The sequence below is a fragment of the Caloenas nicobarica genome, chromosome 4 (assembly GCF_036013445.1).
Source record: "Caloenas nicobarica isolate bCalNic1 chromosome 4, bCalNic1.hap1, whole genome shotgun sequence".
Taxonomy (NCBI): Eukaryota; Metazoa; Chordata; class Aves; order Columbiformes; family Columbidae; genus Caloenas; species Caloenas nicobarica.
The window spans coordinates 26,809,882-26,837,276 of NC_088248.1; the positions used below are offsets into that span (position 1 = coordinate 26,809,882).

Consider the following 27,395-nt stretch of genomic DNA (forward strand, 5'->3'; position numbering starts at 1 on the left):
GATGCACATTTTCAAAAAGGGAAAGGAAAGAAAGGAGACAGGCCCAACTCTGCCCTCAAACGCTCCGAAAGAATTTTCTGTACACAGACTGCATGGCCCTTAGACAAGCCAAGTGTTAGAACTGCTGAGCAACCACAGAGCCCTTATTTACTGTGAAGCAAAATAAGCCTTCAAACGTCCCTTACTTGATCTTAGCAGGTCAAATTCTCTGTCCAGCAGCTCCTCCTCTGTCAACTTGGAAAAATTGTCCTCTCCAAATGGGTTCCAGCCTGACATATCAGGTGGGTTATTGATGTTCTGCTTTGAGTAAGTGGTGACTGCCTCAGCATCAGGAATACCTGACCTGCAAAGTCAGTTAATGGAAACAAATAAAAGAGAAACATAACAAAATTGTTTATAAAGGTGCAAATCTATTACATGCTTCATTATGCCAAAATGCTACATAAAAGTAACACACAGGCATGAACAGCTCATCCCAAACGCATATTCAAGGTAACTGAAGATAAAATGGATCACTTGAAGTATGTGGTTTGATCGCATAATTTCTGTATGAAATCCTCGGATCTTTCTTTTTGCACTTTTTCATTGTAAGCAAAGCACAGAAACCTTCATCAAGACAATATGCAAGGGCAAACATCGTCTTTTCCCTGTGTTCATTTCTCTACCACCATAGCAGACAGGCTTGTTTTTTGCAATAAACCTCTAATAAATGTCTGAAGTTTTCATCCATTCTCTATTTTCAAATTTCTTTTCTTGTGAGACACTATAAGCGTCTTTAAATTCTACATCCATCCAACTGATACAATTAACTTAAAACAACCAGTTGTCATGACAGCTTCTGCACGTATGAGTCTTATCTACAGAGATAAGGAAACCTTCGACCAGATGCGTTTTTCCTTTCACGCACGTTTTAGCAAATTACAGCTACCACTAACTCTGTTTGTCCGAAGTGGACTAAGGAAGAAGCAATCAGGAAGTTACTGTCTGCTAACTGGTTCTCTCTCTATGCCTTGCCAGGCTCTGCAGGCCACACCTGCAGCCCTTAAAGACAAGGGCAATGGGCTCCTTCCTGTCAGCTCGGCTGCTGCCATTCTAGAAGACTATTGGCTCCTTCTGCTGAGAGAAGGGCGACAGGTAGTACACTGCAATGCATTTAACACAGCAAGGGAAAAGAAACTCACCCCCTGTTCCTTTAATACAAGAAGTCATCTTTTTGCTTTACAAGATTATTCTCACACATTGCAAACCCTTGCTTACCCTCAGTCACTGACGTGAAGCTAAACAGCAGGATCAAAATCTTCAGTTAAACCCACAAAGAATCTAGAAACATACACATTTACTTCCAGACTAGCATGCTTCCTTTCAGAAATTGAGACAAAAGTAGTCTGGCAATAGACTTGATCAAAGTACAGCTGGTAAGCCTCAGATATGGGCACAGAAGTGCAGGATAACCCCCTCCGCTAGGGATAAGATTACCAAATTAGCAAAACACAGCCAAACAGGTCACAGTGCGATACAAGATTGTATCAATCCTTCCTACAACAGGAAAATATATTGCCTTTTGCTCTTTCAATACACTGTAACCCAGAAGAGACTCAGAATGACAGCAGCACCTGATACATCTAAGTCATGATATGAACTAAAAGCCTGTGTCAAGATTGCACCGAAGGCTTTGGCACTCCCACAAGTGCAAAGGGCTTCTCCTTCAATATACTATAGTAGTTATCTGTATGGAAATATATCCTAGAACATGAGTGACACAGGACAAATACGTGATTTTCATACATTTTTTTATTAAATTGGGAAAGGAAGGTTTTTTCATTTCACATGCTGTTTTTAGTAAGATTTCATGGGAAGGTCATTATTTATTATGCTTCATTAAGCAAGGGTAAGTCCACAGGCCTCTACAAAGGGACCATATCCCTGATTGGGTCTACTCCATGGTATAACATACTTAAGTCAGACCACTGACCAATGGGCACAAGAGTTAGAAGCCCTAGCAAATAAACGCCAACTATGAAGCCTCTCTTAAAAAGAACTACCCTCCAGACTGGATTGGAGGACAATAAAGTGATAAAATTAGTGTCTAAGATGACTTTCACATGCCCATTACCTCATTAAACACAGGCTACTGACCACCCAAAGCAAAGTGCTTAGCAGTCAGCTTCTGGATTAAGTCCATGAAGGAGAAAAAGGGGAAGGCAGGTTGTTTAAGAAGTTGAACCAGGCTCATCTGTTGATGAGTTCCATGTCCCATTCTCCTCCCAAAATAGCCTTTACCACTAAACAGCAACTACCTAACTGCTTTCAGTAAGCAAGCAAGTAATTCCTAAGGAAAGGATTCTGTTGGGCTCATCACAATTAGCCATGTGAGCAATAAGTAACCCTTGGGCACATCTGTGTCAAAATACTTGCCTGTTTGCAGGGTAGGGAGAATCTGCCACTGTTCCAGCATGCACTGGAAGCGACCCAGGGTAGGAGATCAAGGCTGGTGAGAAGTCTTGCGGAGAAGCGATATATTCAGGAGACCACACCTGTTGCAACTGCTGTTGCTGCTGAGCAAGCATCTGCTGCTGTAGGAGAGCCTGCTGATATTGCTGCACCAAAATAAGATAACAATCAAGTTACTAAAATTCACCTGGGCCAGCATAAAACTCTTCTGCTGAGTAACAATACCAGCCTTGCAGCCAAATGCACCAACAACTAGCATACTCCAGAAAAGCTTGGGAGCTCCAGCAGAAACAAAAAGCCAAGCCTGTCTACTAGACAGGTCAAAAGAAACTGCCCACTAAGTCAGTGACAGTCTTCTCTGACAATGTATTACCATTTAGCTTTTTGCAATTGTTGCAAGCTAAGCATATGCTACTGCAGCACAAAGAAACCTGTTATCATCCTAACACTGTTCTTAAAAATCACTAATCAAAATTTCATGACAATAGCTCCTGACTTTTGAAAAAGATGTTATGCCAGTTAGCCTTCTTGCTTTATCTGTACTTTTTATACATGTGTACATTTCCACCATGCTACAGCAGCATCACACAGCATATGCAAGAACATTTACTCTTCTGTGAAACCACTATGTAAGTAGCTACATGATAACAATCCTTCTCCATTTTAACCAAGAGAGGCATTAAGAGCTGCTGCGTTCTGAAATGCAGCTTTAAAGTACTTAAAAATATTCAACCGGTAGAGAAGCCATTGTTTCAAAACTTCAATGTCAGCAAATGACTATATATTTTCCAGAGTATCCCTCTAATCACACACCTCAGTATGAAACAGTATTTTGCACAATATACTTGTTTTTAACAACAGTATCTGTGCTTTCAGCATGCCATTAGGCAAGGATTTCTCTTGGCTAGATGGCCTTGTAAACACTGTTCTGTACAACCTTGGCTGAATGATACCACTCCAGAACACTGTTCCCTTTTTAACAAGCAACGTGCCACCCCTATTTTAAGAAATCCAGTAATCTATGGGTGTCACCTGTATATTTTTTTAACACTGCTTTAAGGATGAGGAATTTTGCGTGGTTTCCTCAGGTGCACCTCCATCTGCAACCACCACATAACACAACTATATAACTATAATACATACACAATAGGGCCTAAAAAGGCAGTTGCTGGCTACCTCCACTTAGACTGTTGAACTACTTAGTCATCTTAGGCCTAGAGTAGGAATTTAATGCCACTGTGTTTTCTGTCACTCTGTAGCATAACATATATTCATTGCTATGGTTGTTACTGGAAACTTTAAGCACCAAGTAGGTTTCAAATTAGTAAACAACTACTTAATGAAATTTAGGATATACTCCTTCCGATTAAGATAACTGCAACTCCAGATAAGCTTTTTCAAGAAAGTCTGGATCAACTTTTCTTTCCCCCTTCCCCTCAAATGTGTCCACAGCTCATTACAACTACTCATAAACTTCTCTTACTGCATCTTCCCAATATATTTACAAACCACTTATGTTCCATTCTTGACATACCATAGCAGAATACTGTGAAGGTTGTTGCTGGTACATGGACTGCATCACCAGCTGTTGTTGGACCATTTGCTGGTGCATCGCTTGTTGATACTATATTTGAAAAGAAGAAAATATCTTTAAGAAGTCATGATCCTTACTTTAGAAAGATACAGATATTTAGAAGATGCATTGATTAAAATACCACTTCTGTGCCTCAACAGCATTTTTCAGTTAAGATACCACATAATCAAGAATCAGCTTGAAATTCAGTCACTGCATTTTTATGACTCTCTATTTGGAAGCTTTTCCTTTTCTTCCCTGCACCTCCTCCCCCATTAATACTAGCCTGTTTAACAAAAAAAAATTAGACTACACATTCTGCACTGCCTTTTCTAAGTCAAGTCAAATCACATCCCAACTTCTGCAATATTCACCAGCGCTGAGCCCTTTTGGAAAATAATTCAGATCTGCTTTAATAATAACATGCCCCAAGACAAGGGAAAAAAAAAAAAAAAGAGGAATAGCGACAGATGTCTTGGACAGGATCTGAAAGTTCTTGGCTGACCCAGCTGCTCTTCCATTATGCTTACAGTTATTTACAGTACACAACTTAAGCAACTTAACAGTATGCAAGCTGTCTGTGTTAGAATACACGGTAACCATGAAAAACCTGTGTGGACAGCACAATTAAGAAGAGGAAGCTTGTCAATGACCAAGAAAAATCCAAGAAAGCAAAAATTGCAAAAATCCAACTCAGATGTTGTGTATGTAACCATTTACTCCAAGCACAGAACTGTCACCTAGATAATTCCTACCATTTATCTCAAGCATTTTTACACATACACAAAACTTTACCTGGGCCACAGAGCAGGAACTGTAAGCAAGCTGAGATTCAGGGTCAAACAATAAAAACAAGATAGCATAAAGAAAGCAACTTTGTAGGCTAAGCTTTACAGTGCCCATGAATAGACAAATGTGCAAAGGTAAAAAAAGAAGGGGCAGGTGCAATGATCCCTTTCTCTCTCCCAGCAGCAAACCAGCAGGCCATAGCAGCAGAAATGTTTAACTGGCATGTGAGTCAAACTGTTATTAACAAGCACAACATATGTCTCTCACAGCAATTTGTGTAACACCTTTGACTTGTACCTGCTGAATGTAAGTATCCTGAATCGTAGGCTGCTGCTGCTGGTGAGGCAGATGGTGTAACTGCTGTAGTCTCCAGTCCCCTTGCTGCAGTTGCTGGAGAACTCGGTTCTGCTGTGGGTGATGTTGGTTGGTTCCTGGGGACTGTAATATTTCTTGTTCATTCCCTGGTCGTGTGGTTCCTGTAATATTCAGACAACACTAGTAACATACTGATCTCTGAAGCTGAGCTAGAGCGCTCCCTGGCAGTTAGCTTTTTCATTGAACGCTTACAAGGTGAAACAATTCATAAACTTCTCTTCCCAGTCTGACAACTAGTAAAGCTGTCAGATACTAAGTTCACTTCTTCAAAAATACTTCCAGGCCCGTCAATATACAATTTCTAATTATAAGATGGAGGAAGATTCCTCTGGTCTCATTACAGAGGAAGTTGGGTTCAAGACTTCTGCTTTACTAACTCTTGAGTTTTAGCTTCTATCTCAAACCCTAACCCTCAAAGCATGCAATTTGGTATGCACACAAAGCATACATGTTTTTATCTATTTAAGGGAACCATCAGGTCTCTTGTCAGATTCCCTTCAATAGGACACGATTAATTTCATCAATTCAATTGCTTTTTGCAGCCTTTTAAGTAAGCAGTTACTAACATAAATCAATCTCTCTTGCACACTCTATTCATGTTCTCAAGTGCCCAGGAATTATCTGTTCCTTGTCATAACAGGAAACACTTTCCCAGTTGGATGTTATTTGGATCCTGTGTAGTACAAGTTGTTTACGTCTGTGACACAGACATTCTCAGCGGCCTTTCAGTTAGAGGTTTTCCCAATACCACCACTGAAACTACTCCTCCATGAAACAAATCTACACTCGATAGCCTGAAAATTTAAAATTAAAAAAAAAAAAAAACCACACCACAAAAAAACCACACAACAATAGGGCAATATCTTGTCTTTGAAAGAACAGCACTGCCAGGCAGTGTGCTGCCAGTGACTTCCAACCCTAGTTTGCTTAGCACTCAAAATATGTATTGCAGTGCAAGTACTGTAATAGACACAAAGTGTAACTAGGAAAGTATTCAAGAGATAAATTAAAACTATTTAAGCGAATATTTACTAGAGACAGAACTCTTTTTGAATGAGATAAAGAAAAACTCAAAGGATTTATTGAAAACCCATTTAACTTGAGTCTCCCTGCATTACTCCTCTCTTGCCCCTCTATCACACTGACAGTGCAATATGAAATGCAGTGGTCAATCACTAGAGAAGTGAAATTTTTACCTGGTTCCAGCCTACACATAATACCAACATATTGTGGACACCTCATGACTTAATCAGGCACAGGGAAAAATTCTTCCTATTACAACGAAAGCAGTTTGTTACTGACGAGTTCAATACTTTTAGTGAATTATTTGAAAGTCAAAGCTGAACATGAACTTCTCTCACAGTCTGCAGTGGGAAAACCAGTTAAAAAAAAAAATCATTGTTAAGCACAATGATAAGAATACCTTCACTTCTTAACTATTTGTATGTAGCTTTTGTGGCATCTGATCAAATTTATTACTTGGACATTTAGAGTGTTTCAGAAAGGATGAAGATTTGGGTTTTGGCATATTAAAAAAAACAGATGAACTTAAGTTTCAAATGTTATCCCTACTAGAGGCAATAAAGAAATACAAAATTCTTTCTTCATTTATTTTGGTCCATCTTTAGACTTTGATAAATTACCTTTTTGCCCACGATTACAAAATTCAGCAAGAATTTGTGTTTTAACTGGAGTTGCCGAGCTCTGTATGGTCAGCACGCTAGAAGTGGCAGTGCTTGAATTGGCCTTTGGTCTTTGTCGCGGTGCAATTGAGGTTTCTGTTGGTCCAACAGTATCTGTTATTCTGAAACAGCAAGTTTTCCATAGAAGAGACTTGATTTAAAAAGTTACTATTTCTTCCTCAAAGTAGACATGATATCTCTCTTAACAGGTCAATTACACCTTAACCATGTGCTGCTCTATTTCTGAATTGGAATTTAACACCTTAACATTTGTTTCCCAAAATTCCCCTCATCAACCATTGCAGCCACAGGATATATAACTGCTGCAGAACACCATTATGAAGGAGGTAGAAAACAGTCTTATTCCCAAGGACACCAAGGCACTAGATAAAATTTCACTGTACAAGCTTTTGTGAGGTTACAGTAGTGAAAGGTATGTGCAGAGCTTGAATCAGCAATCCTATGACTAGAGATATGATCGCTGTTCATACATACAGGAAATAAGATTAAAAATCTTCTCTGTTAAGTCAACTCATGTCTATTTTGTTCAAAAGAGAGATTTAGCCTCTACCAGTTATAACACCCACAAACTGCTCAAAATATTCATGTCTCCCATTCAGTACTTCAGGGCTGTTTAACAGCTCACCAGGGTAATAAAGATGTTGAAAACCAAAGTACTTTTGAGCTTTAATCCTGTTATCAAGTTATAGGTATGCATTTTTTAAACTGCCCAGCTGCTCAAAAACAGTAATTCACCATGGGAGCTCCAGTACCTAACACAGCTCCTCACGTACTATGTCAAGACACCATCTGCCTTAACCTGCTGTAACCCAAGCCATCAGAAAAATAATTTTTAGGAAGAACTGTGAATCTTCCTACTCTTGTCTAGCAGATTTAGTCAGAGTTTAAAACATTATTGCAGTCTAGGCCTGCCTTCTGCTGCATGTTACCAGCTGACAGCACAGCCAGCAAAACCAAAACGTATCCAGACTGTGACATTACCTTACAACAGCACAAACACATGTATATAGCTCAAAAACACAGCTTAGGTGAGTCTATTAATTTGCTTCTCATTCACAATAGGCTAATGAAGTCAGAGTTGCAACAGAGCTGATAATTAGAGCTCAATATCAAAGTACTTAAGTCAGACATGTTGGTAGACTCAAAACCCAAACTTCTGTTAACAAGGAACAAAAGCATAAAGGATTCTTCCAGCATTAGCATTAAGCAGACACCAGACACTACAGCAGAAGTATTAAATAAAAAGAATTGCTAGGAATTCCCAAGGTTTTGGTTTATTAACAGGTACAAATTAAAAAGGAATATTTTGATATAAAACCTGGAATTTTTGAAAGAACAAAATCCATTTACCTTCAAGAACCACATGATAGCACATTTAAATAAAACTCCTAAGAACAGTTTACCTGCACCATATTATCCTCACCTCCCACTAACATCTTTTCATTTCTTAATTCACTCATCCCAATAGGAGAAAATAAGGTAGATCAGGAGCAGACTGCTAGAACTTCCTCATTCCATCACAAAACAGTCTTGGTTTCTCTCTGTGGATTCTCAATGCAATGCAAAAAGCAATGCAGTGGAATCTTGAAAGCACTAGAACTGCAGTTTATCTATTCTAGTGACCTCTGCTACTAAGATCCTTCTTCATTTATTAGCAAACTGACGAAAACAGGTTTCAGACAAATGCAATATTTAATAGTATTAGTAAAAAAATAGAAGTAAAGCCACATCCACTGCTCACCTTGCTTTTATTTGGCTTCTTCTAGCAGCTGCCTCACTAGCTGTCATGGGCTCAGGAAGAGTTGAAGGGACAGGAGAATTCTTGGGAAAAATAAATTTGAATACATTAAAAAAAAAACCACACAACAAAATCTTGAAAGAAAAAATCATTACATATTGAAAAGGAATACTTGGCTTCCAGTTTTTCATGTTACAAGGTTTCATGTGGAACTCACTCACATGACTGTAGAGTGGAAGTGTTTTAATTTCACAGTATCTCTATTTTAACTTATCTGTTACAAAAGTAAAACACAAAAAACATTACTGGTCTGACTCTTACAGCAACTACTTCACTTACACACTACAAACTATCAACAATAAAGTAAAACATTTTCTCCAAATGTGTTCTTGTAACTGCACAGAACACTTATTTTAGCCTCAAGTTGAAGAACTAAAACAAAGCCTAAACCTTTGGATGAAACCACAGTAGTTTTTCAGTCCATGCAGCTCTTCCACTGCAATACAAATTCCAGAAAACAATGCAGCATCTAAGCTTCTGTGGTCCTTTAAGTTATCCCCATCTCAGTTTCATTTCTGAATGAACTATGTCACACCTAAACTGCACTTAACTAAGGCAAATGGCAGTTCTGAGGGAGGGAAAGAATACGCTCGCAAATTACACATATGCCAACTCCTTATGTACAGTAAAGCAAGCAAATCGAAATCTGGCCACAAATAGCACAGACGGTTAGCAGTTTTCAAGTACTGTTTCTGAAGACTACTGTTAGGGCTGGAATTAGTCAAGAGTTTAAAAGAGACAGGCATAACTCTGACTTTCCCTTGAAAAAATAAGCTGCTGTCAAAGACAGGACACTGGATTCAGCCAGCATCTCTTCTAACCTAAAATGGTCATTCTTATATTCTCAAGAAACTTCGAGGGAGAGGGTTAGGAGTGCCCACATGCACGTTTTTGTGCTGCTTCTCTTTGAAGGCAGCACCAGGCACTAGAGAGGCAAGTACTACAGAGGAAATCAACAGCAACAGGAACCAGGACATAGACTTATTGCTATTATAACACTGACATGGTAAAAAACAAACAAAAACCCCCACAAACCAACCAAAACCACCTCATCGCGTGCCCAAAACAGCTTCACTTTGTAAGAATACCCCAGGCACTTTAACTTTTCTATGTCTGTCTCAAGGCAAAGGGCCAAGCAAGCGGGCAATTCCTATCCACAGCTGAAAAAGGAAAAACAAACAAAAACCAAGAAACAGATATATTCAACTCACTGTAGTAAGTTGATACAACTCTTCCAATGAGTAACATAGTAATGTCCCAAATTATGCTATGCCAAGATAAAGTTATATACTTGCTCATACTTCAGAATGAAGTATTGAAGGGAAAGTGTAGTTATTGCACCTCCTAACCACATGTCACAACAACATAATGCAAAACCATTTGAAACACTTGAAATTTAGCCTTTACCTACAGACAGTAAGTACTTTAAGGTTTTCTGACTTGTTTTTAACCTATCCTAAGTTTCAAAAAAAAGCAACACTCACATTTATTGAGCACCTTCTTCTACAAGGATCAACAACAACAGAATTCAAAAGGATCTCATCAAGTTCACTTGTCTGCCTCTGAAGGCAGGAGTTACTAGAATTGACATCTATTCCAAAATTAAATGAGATGGATTTTTCCTAATGCCTACCTCAGGAATCACTGAACACCACTGATAGGCCCTCAAATTCCATAGCACAGTAATTACATCTGCACATGCAGGCTAACCAAGGTGCTTTTCTGGTCACTGTACTCCTTCCAACGGATAAACAGAATTGCTAAGGATGATTACAAAAAACGGTTTATCCAGAATAAACATAAATGCTCTTGACACTACAGTTACAACATTAAACCTTCTATTGTCAACAAGTCTAAGTTCTGTAGTATATTTACACATTAATTATACTGGACACAAGAGATTAGCAAGGGTTAAAATCACAAATCAGTTGGTATTGGTGCAGTATCAATACAATTCATTAAGTTATGCCCTCAAAACTAAAATCTATTTTGTTCAGAGAGTTAACAGTGAATGGGTGCAATAGCAACCCGAAATGTACTCTGCTCTGTTTTAAATTTAGGAACAAGGTTTAAAAGAAATTGGAATAATCTTTCTCAGCTGCTTTGATAGACCTTTCTCAATGCTACCTAGAAAATCTACTAAAAATATAAACAAAATTAAAGACTACTTACATTCATATTAGACACTGGACAGTCCTTTCTGGCAAGTTTAAAGGCAACATAAGACACTTGAAAGATATCAGGTCTCTGTTCCTGATCTGGTTCAAGCATATATCCTGCAAAAATTGATAGAACCAACTTATCACCATTGGACATCAAAGAGCCTATTGAGGCAGCATGCTACCAGAAGAAATAGAGCAATTCCACCAACTAAGCTTTCCCCAGAAAGAACACGTCTGATTGTTATGGCTTTTTGGGTTGTTGGTGGTTTTTTGCTTGTTTGTGTGTGGGGGTCTGGTTGGTTGGTTGGTTTGTTGTGGTGGTTGTTCGGTTGCTTTGTTTGTTAATTTACTTTTTGTCAAATACTTTCTTGGGTCAAATATAATTGGAGAATATGTACACTGTTTGACATTTTGAGACTCAGTTGTGGAAAGGATAGCTAAACTGCAGTAGTAATTAATAATTTCCAAGTGAAACAACAAAACCAAAGCATAGTACTAGCATTTCCCAGGGTTAATACAAAATTCAGTGTACCTAACAGAAAATTCACAGATTTCACTGTTTGCATCAGGCTAAGGTTCTATGCCATCTTTTGTCTTTCAGGTTTAGTTGGCTATGCCCACTTTCCTATATTAAAAAAACACCTAGTTCCATGGATGAAAAAAGACATTTTCCTGAAAAGATACAGAATTTCTGACATCCTTCTCAAACATTAGCTTCCCAAATTAGAAGGTTTGCTGCTTTTCAAACAAATAAAAGTTACTTTACATTATTTACAATATGACAGAGAACACAATCAGGAAATCTTGCCTGACTGAGGAACCTAAATAAACAGTGAAAGAGATTTTCTAAACAAGCAGAGACTCTAAAAGATGTTCAGCTACAAAGAAAATTAACAAAATATGAAAACACAAGCTATAGTTTCAAAATGCTTCAGTAGTACAGCCAATCTTAAACATGATGATGTAAAAAATGAAGTATTTTTTTTTAATTAACGTAATTTTAGACAGATCCTACAATTTTGCTTAAAGCCATTATTTTGCAGCCAACACAATTCACAGTAAGTTTTATTTTCAATTGGTTCTACAAAATAAAGCAGATTAACAGTGACAGGACCTTTAAGCAGAAATAGAACACTTACGAAGTGACTCCTGCCATTTAATTCTGAAATATTAGATTTATGAGGTGGAGAACATTCAGCTTTTTGGGGCTGCTATTCCAAATGGGAAGGGAAGCCTACATTATTAGATTGTTCCCCACCCACATAAATTCCACGCCAGTACAGCTCATCTTGGCATAGAACTTCATTGAATCTTAATAAATTGGCCTTCACGCTTATATGAAGACATGATTAAAATCTGTACTCTTCTATAAAAGGAGCACTGTCTGACACCGAGAAAAGTATTTAATCATTTGAAAATGAATACCTCATTGTGTCAGTTATTAAGTATTTACAGAAGGTAAAGGCTTACCATGGAAACTGCATCTTCTCAATTAGAAATGTGTGCTCAAAAAAGTGTCTTGGATTTGCTATTTCCTATCATATAAAAGCATCACCTATGTGGTCAACACAACTTAAAAATAATTCGTAAGAGCTCCCACTCAAACTTCCTGAATTTTTCATATTTTGTCAGTTGCACTCTTTGAAGTTAACCTGCTCGAAGCTGAAAACAAAGATAACTGAAAATACTCATGACTACTGTAAATATTATATCCACTATCTCTGTGTTTGCATACAAGACTAATCACTAGCCTCAGAGCTTGTTGTTGTCCACATATTTCCTCCATACTCTTTGTGCTTTCAAACATTCATGTCTGACACCCTGGGTTGCATAAACTTTATCAGATTTGTCTTCGATAAACCAAACTACTGTAAAATGCTCCCCAGTGCAATACATCCCAGTACATATCTGTTGCTACACTAAACTTGCACTCCCAATTCCTCTAAGCACAACTGTCCAACTTGAATAGAAAAATACTATGAACGGCCTGACATTCCATAGAAGATACACACTTAGGAACAAAAAGGAACTATGAATAAATTAAGACCTACTCTTTTCCTTCCCCTTATCCCTTTGTGGTTTACGGACATCTGAGGAAAAAAAAAAAAATCCATGCCTGCCAAAGAAACCAAAACGTTCTTTTAACTCCAACAAAGCTCTTGTGACGTGAGGACTACAAGTTAATCTGGTAGGTCTTTGCAGTGTTTATTCTGTTTCAGTCTGCAAGTTATCAACTCAATCATTAAATGTCCAGAATACAGTAGCTGATTTTAACATGTTAGCTTGTCTTTGTCCAAGGGAAAGACTTGCTTGTATTTCATTCACCTGGCTCACTTTTAGCACCATTTCAAAGTAGTTTTCTCTAGGTTTCTGAAATTCCTCTGTAGGCTGGCACCTCAGTTCTGCACCCTGTAGCGCAGTCCTCCATTGAGCAAAGGGATAAGAAAGCCTCCTTTTAAGGGCAAGTGCAAGACTTGCAAGACAGATGGTAGCCAGGAGCAACTCCCGCTGTTCACTCAAGAACCCAGCCAGTCTGCACCACCCATCCCAGTCACTCACCTACATTAGCGGGATCTTTTGTGTTTTATTTGATCTACGAGGCTCAAGAATTGCCATGCTGCTCAGATACTTACTTATCAAACAGTGTATACTATGAGAGTATCGGGAATTGTCCGGAACGGTAAAACTTCCATCACAAATAGCAACTTGACTTTCTCCAAAGGGAAGCGAAAAGAAACAAAGCTTATACAGCAAGCAGCCGAGTGCCTGTAAAACAAATCCATGCACTGTAGAGGGATGAAGGCAAGCCATTTACACCATAAAGCAGCACCAACAAGAAACAAATTGCATCCTAGCTACAGCTGCCTTATGAAACACTCCGTTGATGGGACAAGCTGACATAGAAAGCAGCTCTAAAAAAAGCTTTCTTTCCCACTGGTTTGTATGTTCGGTAACCAACTACCAAAACTGGAATGTACTGCAAGACCTGCATTCACATTGCCATATCACCCAGAAATAACACTAGTGTTTCTGCTGCATTTAGTCTTTCCTTTACTACAAGGGCTCTTAAGCACAACATCTAATAAAAACACCTTTTCCTTATCATGCTGCCAATAGGTTTCCATGACAAATCACTGCCGACTATCAAGCAGCAACCTGAGCAGATGAAAAGAAATAGAATTCTAAATCATCTCCCCCTTAACTCAAAATGCTCACACATAGTATTAATGTTCTTTACAGAAGACATAACTACCAAAGATGCTTCTACTATCTTCAGCATAGTATATTTCACTTTCGAAGAATTAGTTTTTCAGTTAGTCAAAGCTGCTTTTAAACTCCATCCCGCTTCAGATCCCATCTCTTGAGTCCCTGATCTTTTGCTTACCCAGATATCTGCCTTGGTAGTAATTGGTTTTCCTTCATAAAGATTGATCATTTCGGGAGCTCTGTACGATAGTGTTGTATACCTAGCAGTACACAATTAAAAGAAGACACAAATGAAAAACATGCCTCAGAACTGGAAGTGTGTTTCCCTGCATCTACGATGCACATACCGTTCACGCTGAAGGTTCGGATATACGCACAGAACTGTCTTATGCAAGTCAAGCCATTTATTGTATTTGCAGCATCACAGAGAATATTTGGAGTAGCAACACAATATTTCTTCTTGCGTATAATTTTAAGTTAGCTAAAACATGCTTTTCATGTTATTTCCCCAGCACATGTACTTTTGCAAGAATCATTTTGCTTAAATAACTGCAATAACCAGTCATTTGAAAGATGTAACATACAAATCCTACACGAGTAATCCCTATCACATATTGAAACATACAGAATATAGACTTAAAAACACTAACATCTCAAAATAATTACTAAACCTGTAGTCAAATTATTTTTCAGAGATGGGAAAAAACCTCAACTGTATTGCTTTACAACTTGAGCACGAAACCTCTATTTCTTCTCCTGCAGTAGTGAGCCTGAAGGGGCAAAACCAAACTAATACATGTTTTCAAGAGCATGCCTGTAACAAAAGTTAAAGTATTTTTCTGATCGTTCTCTAGAAGAATGAACATGGATCTCTGCTTTATAAATAAGACTCTATATAAATCCATTCTAATGTTGAATTACACCAGTTCTTTTTTCTCTCATACTGTTAGCTGGACTAAAATAGCAGAAACTTAAAATATCAAACTCCTAAAAAAGCCAGTAGCCAGATATTTTTGAACTATTTTATTTCAAAACCACATGTTTTCCAACAGTTTTATTCTTAAGAGTCTCAGTTGTGCAAAACCAATCTGTGAATAAGTGGAAGAAATATATGTTACCATATAGTTCCACTATTTTACTCAATTTACACTAACATTTGTTAAAATCCAGCCATTAAGTTACAATTCATATTAGTAAGACATGTGCACAACACACAACACCACACTGAATTTCCTGGTCCCACAAGCATTGCTTGTGATAGGCCACTTAAAAGTGAACTTACTTTTTAATTTCTTCTTCAACCACATGAACACCATCTTTTTGGGGATTAAGATATTTGTTTGTGGCACTGCCGAAATCACAGAGAACATAGTTGCCGCTATCATTTAACAATATATTCTCCACCTTGAAAGGAAATCAAGACATAGAAACATTAGAGGAAAACAATTGTATTAACTTCCCAGGTAACTGTTATTATACATTCTTTCCATCACACACAAACAGGAAAGTTTGCAGAGAAAAAAAAAAACCACACACAACACTGATAGACTTGGCAGTAGCAATAAGTGAGGTCTTATGGTTTAGTCTCTCTGTTTAAAGCTCCACCAAGAGCAAATGCTTCCCTAACTAGAAGACAGTATCTTAGTGAAATACCTCTTATATTCTTCATCCTTGTTAACCTAGATCATCAATTTTAACAGAGACATCCCTGTTTTTTGAAGTTCATACCTTTAGGTCCCGGTGAACTATAGGCGTTTTGCACTGATGCAACCGAGCAACAGCTTCACAGGTATCACAAAATATTCTCATTACTTCTGATTCAGTAAAGCCTGTCTGCAGACGCTGATTCATCTGATTCACAACTTGCCCAGCTAAAGAAACAACATGGTAACTTTTTAAATAATTCCTTTCATGGACAGAAGTATAAACTTCATTGTTGGCTTTTTGCCCATAAATAAGATTCAAGAAAGTTTTCCACAGTCATGGTATTTAAATAAAACAAACCTGTCTTCCAAATTCACACTCTTATCATCCTAGGTAGAAAAATTTATGTCTTGAATTAAAAAAGAATTACCTATGACTGAAACCCACGTAGGACAAAATGTCGCAAACACAAGGAAGCATCCATCACACAAAGATGTTACCTTAAAAGTGCTTCTTGCATTTAGATCCTTAGCCAAAGCCCCATCAGCCAAGAGAAAACAACTGATTTCATATTCTAGACACTCTCTCTTTGTCTTTCTGGGAGACAAAGGAAGAAAGAAAAAAAAAAAAGCACCCTGAATCCACCTTTCAAGAAAGACCTCACAGAACCTCTTCACTTTTTTTTTTTTTTCCTAAGATCAGGAAACATTTCCCTGTTTCTTTAAGTAATTTTACCAGATCATACTAGGCTATTCCTACCACAATGCCCACTTAACACTAACATGAAGCAAGACTCAGTATCTGCAGGGCCTTAGCATTCCAGCTAAGCAAGGATGCTTGGAAAAAGAAAAGTCCTGATACTGTCAAGTCATCTGACAGTTGACGTCCATGTGGCTGTTTACCTTTCTAGCTAAGGAAAGAATGCTATCGATAGGGAGTCAGGAGTGCGCTCTCACAAGGGTACAGAAACTCACCCATACAAGCAGCATAGAGGATCCACAATTTGGCCATTAGTTTTCAAGTTCTCTTCTTATTTCCTTTCCCAATGAGGTCAGTACCTAGCTATCCTAATTATAGACTAACTTCAGAAGTTAAACTCTATGGCAAGTTTATTCAAACGCACATGTGAGATTGGGGAAAAATAATCTAGAACTACCTGTTTTTATATATTGTTCAAAACAAAGCTAAATTATAAAGCGGGGCCACAGGACTATTACATTTTTGTCCAGCATTACCAACACTAACTATGCTATGCTCATTTATAACAAATCACCTGTCAGAAAAGAGTAAACAATCTTGAATATTGTGATCTGAAACAAAAATAGCAGAGGGAGAACAGCAACAAAAAGCTTGCCAGTCTTTCCTATTCAATTATGTTCTAGCTACATGTTGATCAGCATAAACAGCAGAACAGAAGGATTTTGTTTTATCCTCATACGAGTAATTTTCCTGTTTCTAATCTTACTTAATTACAAAGACACACGAAACTGACTTTCACATTTTCTCGGTGTTCAACAGCTGAGCACTTAAGTAACAACACAAACAAAAAAGCAGAAAGAACTGGATTCCAGCTGTGAGATATATATGTTATCCTGTTCAAGTAAGGGAACTATAAGTAAAAATCCCAGGGGATCAATACAAACATTTTCCCTGCATTTTATCTGAAAACCTAGGAGTTGTCTCTTACCTCGACAGTACTCCATGAGAATGAGCACCTCCCAAACATTATCACTGACAGAGTTAACAGTGCAATCCAAATAGCTCACAATATTCTTGTGCCCAGATAACTCTTTCTGAAAGAGAAAGTGCACAGTAAACCTCAGCACAGAAAAATTTAAACAAATAAAAGATAGTAACAGTTTTCAGACGAGCACTTCAAATTCAGTTAGCCACTGCCTCACAGCCTCTAGTCTTGAGAAAGTACCACAAACACAGAACATCAGCTTATCACTGCCAGCAATATCAGAGTGACTGCTACATATGGAACACAACACGATGACTATTGAAAAAAGAACATCTATGTGCTACTTGTTGAACAGCGCAAACACATTCGAACTGTTGCTGCTAAAACAATCTTACAAAGTAGTAATATCAAAAGCCTTGATATGTAGGAGATATGGATTATTCCAGCTGCTCATGACCATCCAAAGCTAAACTGAAAGAGAGTCTTGGTTATTAAAAAAGGTAGTCAGCAAAAAGCCACAATTCTTGTTTTCTGAACTACTACAAAGGTATTAAATACAAGCAAAGGTGTCCCCAAGCAAAAAAACAACTTAAGAGCCATTTTACATGTGGAGTTAAGCAATGGTTATTTCTCATCTGACTATAGAAGTGTTGTCATCTGTACTACAGAGGTTCTGCCTATAATGTAACTTGCTGTTAACATCAAATAGGTGCTGCTATAATTAGAACGTACGTAAGCTAGAAGTTTCTGAAGACGGAGACAACCTTCAGAGTATCTGCTGGAAGGCAGTATGACAGCTTTTCTCTTGCCCAGTCAGCAACTAATTTATTTTTTTTTCTTTAATCCTTTTTCTATCTGTCAAGTAATCATAAGCCCAAGTGTGCCTGAGTAAATCTTCTAGTTTCTCCTTGTTTGCTGGTCATCTGCTTAAAAACAATAGAAACTCTGATGATATAGGGGAGTTGTGCTACAGTCCTATCAGTTATTTCCACATTGGATGGCAACTTCAAGAACATGCTTACATCTACTCAAAATAACAATACCTGTGGAAGCCACCAGCAGTGTCATTCAGCTAACAGAGCTGTAGCACACAGAGGGCTTGAGAATTCAAGTTACCACTGCAGAACTACCAGAAGAAGTTACTTTCAATTGGGAACCAGATTTACTAACTAAATTGACTGTGGTATGAAATACATTTTTTATCATTGCTTTAAAAATTATAATAATATACCAACCCTCAACTCAGCATTACTTTCTGAAACTAATGGTGTAACACCAGGACTGCAAGGTTAAACGGAAAAGTCGTCTATAAGCCATTGTCATTGAAGAGGCATCGGGTGTATGTATATTACAAATTAATACATTCTCTAGCTACACAAAACAAGTTTCTTACCATAATTGTAATTTCTCTCTTGCACACGTTGAGATCCGGCACATTATTAACATACATTCGTTTCAGTGCACAACGTATCCCACCATGGGTACGTACCAGAAATACAGTTGAGAAGCCACCTGGAAGAAACAATTACAACTGAATGAAGCTACTTAAGTTTGTTATTCCTCTAGCCAACATCACTACACACTAAGAAATGAATGAGAAAGTATAGGTCAGTCATTGCACGAGGAGTAAAAGTTACAAAGATTTGCCATCTCAGTCCATTTCACCTATGTCTAGTGTTCTTGACAAAAAGGTAAGGATCTAAAGCATTTTCATATTCAAATAAATTTATAAAGCCCAGTGCAGACTCTAAGTATGCAGATTATCAACCCAGAAGTGCTTTCAGAGTCATTCAGAAACATGAACAAAGGGAAGGTATTCTCCAGATCTTCACAAGTTCTGTACCCCCACTACTTGATAGAGGTTAATATTAATTCCCTAAATTTACATCTTAAAACATAAAAAGTAAAATACAAGAAAAAAGGAAGTTGTAAGAGATGCTAAAGAAGTCACACAACTTGCCAGCATTGTCTAAAGACTGGTAGAACCTCACCACAGATGGTGCAAGCAATCAATTCTAAAGTAGTGTTTTTATTTAAACCCATACTAAATATGCAGTTAAGAATTAAACTTTTTCCCACAACTAGTCCAATCAGGAGCATTCTTAGTTCAACAGTAGTATGAACTGCAAGCCATATATAGATACTCAAGCCCACTTCCCAGTTTCCCAGCAGTTGATTTTGTTTTTCTCTTCTCTAGTAGAGAAGAACCATGCAGAGAGGAATTACACACAGAAGCGAAGCGAAACAGCCTACACAGAAAGTACTTCCAAACACTCATGCAAACCCAAGGGAAAAAACAACCACCTCCCATTTTATCTGTCTTCTCTTAGCCTTAACTACTGCTCAAGGCCTCAAAGCACACTACATTAGCATCACCTCAAGGGTCAGATGCACAGCTTTCCCACAGTTTTTAGAGATCTGCTTCATAGAAGAGCTCACGTCAATCCGTACTTTCCTTAATTGACTACTGTCTGATGGTAAGCCAACTATTATTACCATGGGAGCTTTCAACTTGTGCAAAAACTAAGCTATATAATCAGGACAGAAAGATGTAAATTACTATGATTAACCACTGATAATTAGGCAGCCAACTGAAACACACGCATTTTATGTTTCCCGATAGAATCTGCATTCCACATTTATGAAGTATAATGCACCTCATCTGACACAAGTCTCATGTGCTTGAACCAATTTACAACTGAAGAAGCTAAGTTGTATTCAGAAATTCTCTTTAATTTTAAATATCAATTATTTTTTAACTTAATTGCTTATTTAGCTTAATGAGATGCTATGCTGTCAAAACAGAATTACTGCCAATTTTAACACAAAAGCCTAAATTCTGCAAAGTTATTATACTTAACCTAGTTTACAAAGGGCTGTTCCCAAAACACTGACAAGACATCTGCTCTTAAGATACTCAAGTTCTGCTAAATTCTAGTTGGGGCTGGAATGATCATATAGGGCTCCTCTAATACTAGCCTAAGGAATTGCTTTAGGAGTGATGTACAGACCTACATTAGTGTAAGATTTCTGCACTATTCTCTCAATAAAAAAGACTTCTTTTTTAAGCACCAATACTTGACCAAAAGAAGAAAGCAATATGTGGCTAAAGCACAAGAGTCTCATGATGACAAGACAAAAATCACTACTTGTCTTTTTAACCAGTTTTACAGTCTTAAAATTCTTGGACTAGCAGGAGGTCAAGAACAAAATGCTGGATTTCAAGCTTGCCCAGCAATTGCTTTGATGTAGCCAGAGCAAACATGACTGGGTAAAAACTATCAGCATAAAGTACTGAAATAAGCTCAATACCCAGAAAACTGTTCTTCTTGCCATTAGCTGGCAAGATTGAGGAATACTTGAACACTGAAAGGGCCATAAAAGCAGACCTAGTGCCCATTTTGCCAAGTACGTGTAACCCTGAATGGTTTTCCATTCGGAAATACAACTGCCATAAAAGTCCTTTCATCAAAGAGCCAAGTGGCATAACTCTGAACAAAACCTGAGCAAGTATATTACTATTTACAAGAAAATTAATAGTAGTCAATGTTCAGGGAACCCTGATCCAGCAAAATCCTGCACCATTAAACTTTGAATCTTTCCAGTCATTTCTGATGTTCAGTTTCACACTGAAAGTACCAAAGCAAGCAAGCAGTGCTGGAAATGTTGGCGGGGACAAGGGAGAGGGATGTGGCGACGCGAAGAGGAGGTACGTACATTGCCTTGTCCTATATGGAAAACCAACAAGAAATAATGACTAGTTGCTTTGCCCAGAGACTCGATATTTGCAGATTTAACAGAATTACACTCCCACATGTTGGTCAGCATAGGAGCTGGCATTTCACCAGCATTTTCAGAAGCTGATAAAAATGTTCTATTACCTCATACCAGTGAAGACAGAAAAAGCACTCAGTTCTCCATAACATAATGCATCCAAAAAAGCTTAAAATAAAACTGTCATATGCCATGGCACATAAAAAGATGACAAGGAAGTTCCAGATGTTAAGTCACCATCTTTCTCTGCACACTTCCATTCCTTCCCACCCATTGAGACAATTCTGGTTGCCTTAAATTCCCAATATAGTCAAGTCACAACCCCCCAGCAGCATCCTACAAGTATCTTCCCATCTTCCCACAGACAAGAAACATCACAACATGCTGCAAATGGTCCCATAACAGGTATGCAGATCTGACTAGCACATGTCCCTCATCAGCTGTACAACCAGCAACAGCTTTGCTGACTTTGATGCCTTTCTATCAAAAAGCAAACACTGACAGGCTTGGGGCATCAACCACCTCTCCAGGAAGCCTGTTCCAGCGTATATGATGCTAATCATATGTAGAAACATTTAAATTCTTAATATACTTATACATATGCCCTCATGTATGTACACACGTGTATTTTTCAGTAAAGCATATTCTACATGTCTCAGTCATGAATGCAGGGCTCTGAGACACAGCTCCATCCAGAAGAGCAGTTGACAGATGTTGCCTGCAAGCTCAAGAGCTAAGCATTCCCAAAGCCAAGAGCAAAAACAGCTCCCTACCTTTAAAAGAATGCATTTCTTCTACACACACGTATTTTAGAGTTCAATATTTCTCCACTTTGTTTTAAGTGTGCAGACAATGCATTCCAAGGGACACACCACTGTTCTTTTTCCTACTTCCCACACAAATTCCCACGGTGTAACAATCCAAATATCCTGGCTAGTTTAGACAAGGAGCACCACTTTCTTCAAATCAGCCTCTGCTCTTAAGGCAGCACTGTGAAATCAGCAGCTGTGAATCGCATACCAAGCTCCATGGGACAACTCCAGAGCACAAAACAGTAAAGTCCATTAAAGGCAGGTCTGCTCTGCATACCTCTGCCCAGTAATGGACTGTTAGCCCTGCCTATGAGCAGGTACTCTCCCATTTTAGTTCTCCTAGCCCCAACTGCTGTCCAGCTTGGCAAAAAGCTTTGACAAAAGCACCTGAGAGTACTTGCAGCATCCAAGACACTTCAAGTTACTAAGGTGCTCTGGGAAAGATGAAATAAGGTCTGCTACCGATTTTCATGAAAAGTTGTCTTATTTAGTAACATCTGTGCAACAGATATGCCCAGGTGCCACACTGGGGAAAAAAAAATAACCTGATGTTCTTACTGGGAAGAAGCAAGCAGTTACAATGCAAAGCTGAGCATCCAAACGCACAAATGACTTTATTTCTTAGCCATTTAAAAATAATTAAATCAACTGATACCATGTGCAGGCTTATCCAAAACCCATAGATGCCAGGGATGCAAACAGATGCTAGTATTTTTACCATGAAGCAGCAGTAAAGCTTTATCCCCAAAGTTTACATATTTAGAGACTCCAACATGTCAAATGTACTTTCTAAGTTCATGGCAAGTACATGTATGTTTCTGTAGAACAAGAAACTAAGATACTATTAACTGGCCTTTTAATAAGTTAGTCTCCACAGAGTCCAGAAGATGTCATTTTTCTTGCTGCAGTTTGACTCCTTTCTGAGAATGTTGCAGAAAGAAGCTTGGATCAAGTCCTCCTACGCACAAGAAGTATTTCTACAGACCTCTATTCTGTCAAGTCACTATTAAGGGCACTTTAAAAACTACAGTTTCATTGGATGATACAGCCTTCAGAACATTCTTTTTCTATACACAGCATAGCTGTTCTAGTCAGCTAGCATCCTACAGCACCATGCTGCATTGTAAACTAAATCTACTACTTACAAACTGAAGCACTAACACTGTCGTTTAAGCACATTTTGTCTGACAGGTGGCTGATCAAGATACTCAAGCTTTGATCCAGGCAACAGCAAAAGGAACAACACTCAGTGTCCTGCATTAAAGACAATCACATCACTCACCCTACACGCTTTTCAGAGTATCCTGGTAACTTGCTATCCATAGTTGACTACTAGAATGACAGAACTGTTTCTGTGCCATCTTCTGTTTGCCTTGCAATTCCTGTAAAATTCTGTCAAGGAAAATGAAACTACATTGTCTGATTATCTCATTTGATGCATGCTCTAAAAAAAACGAGCATCTGATATGCCCTGTAAGTAATACATCTTATGCACCCAAGACAAATCGTTGTAATTCTCAAAGTAAAACTGATCCCTTCTCTACTCCATACTCCTGTTAGAAGAAATATGACAAACCTCTCTACATTTCAGTTTTGAATTAAGCTACCTGAGAATTAGCCACAACCACTGTACTACTTTCATACTACTTTCATAATATTATTGTTCAGCTAATTGATTGTGAAGATTATGCTCAGGATCAATTTGCTAAAAATGCTGTAAATTAAACCAAGATTGGAAAAATGTCAAGAAGTCTACAAGACTAAAACAAATTAGAGGCAGAGCACAGTGTTTTCTTTCGATAAGTTCCTACATGGTTACACTGCTTTTAGAACTACCATAACAATATAAACCTTCTTTTCTATCTTCAGAGCACCTAAGCGATCTCTGGATAGCTCATTCTGAGAACAAACAATCCCCCTCCTGCTTTCATAAGTTCTTATTAAGTAAAAGCCAAGTGATAATACACAAGTGATATCTAAACTGAACTCAAGGTGAAGGTGTCTACTCTACAGAGAGACCATGCTACTGAGCTCTATGGAGAGACAGCAGGCTCCAAAGGATACAGTAACTTCATTTTGTTTGTTTGTTTGCTTCATTTTGTTTTTGTTCTTCCCCAAAACTGTGTTTTCCTGCACATCATGCACAAAACAGAACTGATCCCATGTCATGACAAATTTCATTAATGTTTCCTATTTTTGCCTGTTGGAACGCATGCTATATTCAAGTCAAGTCCTTCTACATTTGTGTCAGTAATTAAGTGCCTTGCATTCTTAAATTATCTATTTGGTTTATATCCGGGTCATTGAGTTCAAAACCAAAGCACAAAGAGGAATCACCTCCTGTGGTTACACAACTGCAATCCAGAAGGGCACCTGGCTCAGCGTTCTTAAATAGCACAGACTAAGCCCATGCACATTTAGCAGTTACATGATTAGCTCAAAGTTTTGTTCCTCCACAGCTTGTCTCTCCAAAGAAACACTGCTTTTATACAGTTTCAGGCATGTCATCTAGTAATTATCAAAAACCTAAAGTAACAACAACAACAAAAATTGTTTAGCAACCATTTTTCCAAACAAAAGCATATGCAGTTTTTCAACCTACAGGAACGGCAAAAGAACATAAGAACATGTCATACTGACCACTGACTCTTAAAACTATGAGAAAAAGTAGCAAAACAGTGCAAGAATAACTCTTTAGAACTGCTGCTGAAAGACAAGATGCTGAGACAGAAATCGCAGTCCAAACAACAGAACAAGAATTAAACCAAGAACTGAACCATTTCTGTATCTAAGGACATCTTAGTATATTAGTGACTTGTGCATTAAAGTTTCAAGGCGCTACAGGAACAAAGTCATCCATTAAAATAATGGGCAAGTTTGGAAGGAAGCCAAACATACACATTATGTGGAACAAAATCTCCTCAAGTCCTGGAACGTCAGAATTCCTTTCATAGTTTTGTATATGGCAATCAATGCACAGCGTTTACAGAAGCAATGAGAAATAAAGCATCCCAGAGCCAGGACATTCCAAACTCTACCCATATCTCTTGTAGGGACTTGTTGGATGACCTGGGGCAAATCCCTCATCTTCCTTTTTTTCTTCATCTGCAGGATAAGGACACTCCCTAAGGGGATGCCACATTCTAGAGATCAATACCAGCTTGGACACCTCTCAAAGAGCAAGACAAAAAACTCTAAGAGGTGTGCACTCTCACATGAGTCTACATCATCATTTCTTCAATATTTTTACCATTCGAATCGGAAGCAGCAAGGCAAAAAGGATGAGAATCAAGACTAAGAAAAGACCATCATATTTTTACAGGGAAAGCACTGCAAATTAACTAGTTTTCAGTTCCACAACACAGACAATGTTTTATAACATCTATGTTGATACTGCTCAAGAACAAAGCAGCAGTAAAAGTAAAACGTCTTCTACTCAAACCAAAATAAATATTCCTCACTTAATTAAAACAGACCCCTAGGATCAAGTTGGCTTTTTATTTCCAGTCATTAACCTGTAAATTTCAGTGCATTCTCCTCCACACTGCTTCTGTTGAGAGATCCAGTTTCACAAGTGACCTCATCCATATCCAAGACATCCCACTGCTACTAGTATAAAGTAACTAACCTAGACAAGCAAGACTAACCAAGACATGCATGAATCAGAGGAGAGGAAGGGAAAGGTTCCTACCTTCTTAACTGTCAGACAAACACTCAGGAGACTGACATCCATTCGCAAGACAACCAGGAAAGCAGGAGAAGAGGAATTCACTTGCCTTCCTTGTCAGCAGGTAGACATCATGAAGAGAAATAACAGAACCTAGCCCTTCAGGAGAACAAGGGTTTCATGTTCACAGCCTATCTTCTTAAGCTAGAGAGGAAAATACAGGACAAGCCACCTCAGACTAGAGATCACATCACCTATGTCAGAGCCCTGCTGCTTAGCATCCTTGGCATCTGAAAACTAGCCTCAGGCTTTCAGCTTAAGGTATTAGAAACAGGCAAATACTCCAAGCACTTCAGGAAGCAGCTGTTCATCCAGTATATTAACAGCTCTTATGCTAAACCTATAGAAACACAGGAGGAAAAACTTCCCTTAGAAAACAGATGGCTGCAAACCTAGCAATTCCTTAGGAAACAGACAGCGTCTCAAGCAACCAACTTACATTTAGGAGACTGACCACATCTGTGCTCCCAGTTAGTCCCAAAAGCAGAATAAAATTTGCTTGCTGGAACCATCTGTTATCTGACACCCTTACATTCTGCATTTTAGCAGGCCTGGAGCATTCATAGTGTCAGTTAACACAGCTCTGCTTACACACAGCAACTCAATCAACTACAGTAACCTACTTATCTAGACTATTATGGAGGCAAAAAATAGCCACAACAAATAAGATACGATCCAAGGTTAAGCAAGTAAATATTTTCAAGAAGGAAGACTTAAAAAGAATGCTGTAAACCAAAACAATGCAAGAGCCAAGAAGCACAACCTAATTGATTACCTCAAGCTTTTTTCCTCTGAGTTTGAGGTGAAATCCATTTAGCAAGAATCAAGGCAGTCATCAGCATGTGTGCACACATTTACAGCTAAAACAAACATCTACAGCAAGAAAAATGTCAAAGTTTGCACACTTAACATTAAAGCATGCTCAATCTTCCCAGATACGAAAGGAAAGTAAGCCTGTAATTAAGCTGGTCCGTAGAGACAGAGTTCCCTCTCTGCTATTAACTTCAGTTCTCTATGCACAGAACTGTGCAAATACTTCCATATGGGTAACATACTAGTTTATGACTGACAGCTCTGATATTGCAATAACAGAAGTCCAAAGAAATAAACACACACTTCCCAGCCATCACTGGTTTCTAATTAACATCCGCCTGAAAATGAATTCTACTTTTATTAGCTAATAAAGATTTTGTTTTCTATGCTGACATCCAAAATACTAACACCTAATAAAAAAAACCTGAAAAAGTCGAACCAACAAAACCCACACATCCAAAATAAGAACCTGTGCAGCTTCTTTGAAAGGCAGGCCAAGTCCTTCCCATACAAAGCTAATCTGTCCTCTGTTATTACATGCTGCCTTATGCTTCGAGGGTGTCCAGGAGTTTCACAGTAAAAACACCTGCACGCATACACCCTTTTATGACTACTGTAACAGTAGCATACTTTATCAGAACACATCCACAAGAAAAAAAAGCAAGTAGATGGCACATACATTTGCTACATCTGTCTTTTGTCAAAATTTGGCAAAGGAAAAATGGTTTGAGTTTGTGCATCACATTAACATGACACTGCTACAGATCAAGCTGCTGCTTGTAATAGCACCATCTGACTCTTGGCCGCTATCCCAAAAACTTGCCTCCAAACTACCAGATTCCAAAGTACTTGCTCAGTATTTAACTACTTCTGGGCATGCAAA

General features: G+C 38.2%; 1 protein-coding gene across 3 annotated transcripts in view; it reads right to left on the reverse strand.

Annotated features, from left to right (window-relative positions):
* Positions 1-27,395, reverse strand: part of BMP2K (BMP2 inducible kinase) — a 58,186-nt gene that overhangs the window by 22,996 nt on the left and 7,795 nt on the right. For all 3 annotated transcript variants that reach the window (XM_065633805.1, XM_065633804.1, XM_065633806.1), the window contains exons 2-14: positions 18,780-18,898; positions 17,390-17,495; positions 15,787-15,929; positions 15,341-15,462; positions 14,237-14,318; positions 13,485-13,617; positions 10,862-10,965; positions 8,633-8,712; positions 6,832-6,992; positions 5,111-5,289; positions 3,986-4,075; positions 2,416-2,597; positions 186-343 (exon numbers count right to left, since the gene is read on the reverse strand). In XM_065633805.1, the coding sequence (XP_065489877.1) occupies positions 186-343; positions 2,416-2,597; positions 3,986-4,075; positions 5,111-5,289; positions 6,832-6,992; positions 8,633-8,712; positions 10,862-10,965; positions 13,485-13,617; positions 14,237-14,318; positions 15,341-15,462; positions 15,787-15,929; positions 17,390-17,495; positions 18,780-18,898 (1,659 nt within the window). The remainder of the gene's footprint in view (positions 1-185; positions 344-2,415; positions 2,598-3,985; positions 4,076-5,110; positions 5,290-6,831; positions 6,993-8,632; positions 8,713-10,861; positions 10,966-13,484; positions 13,618-14,236; positions 14,319-15,340; positions 15,463-15,786; positions 15,930-17,389; positions 17,496-18,779; positions 18,899-27,395) is intronic.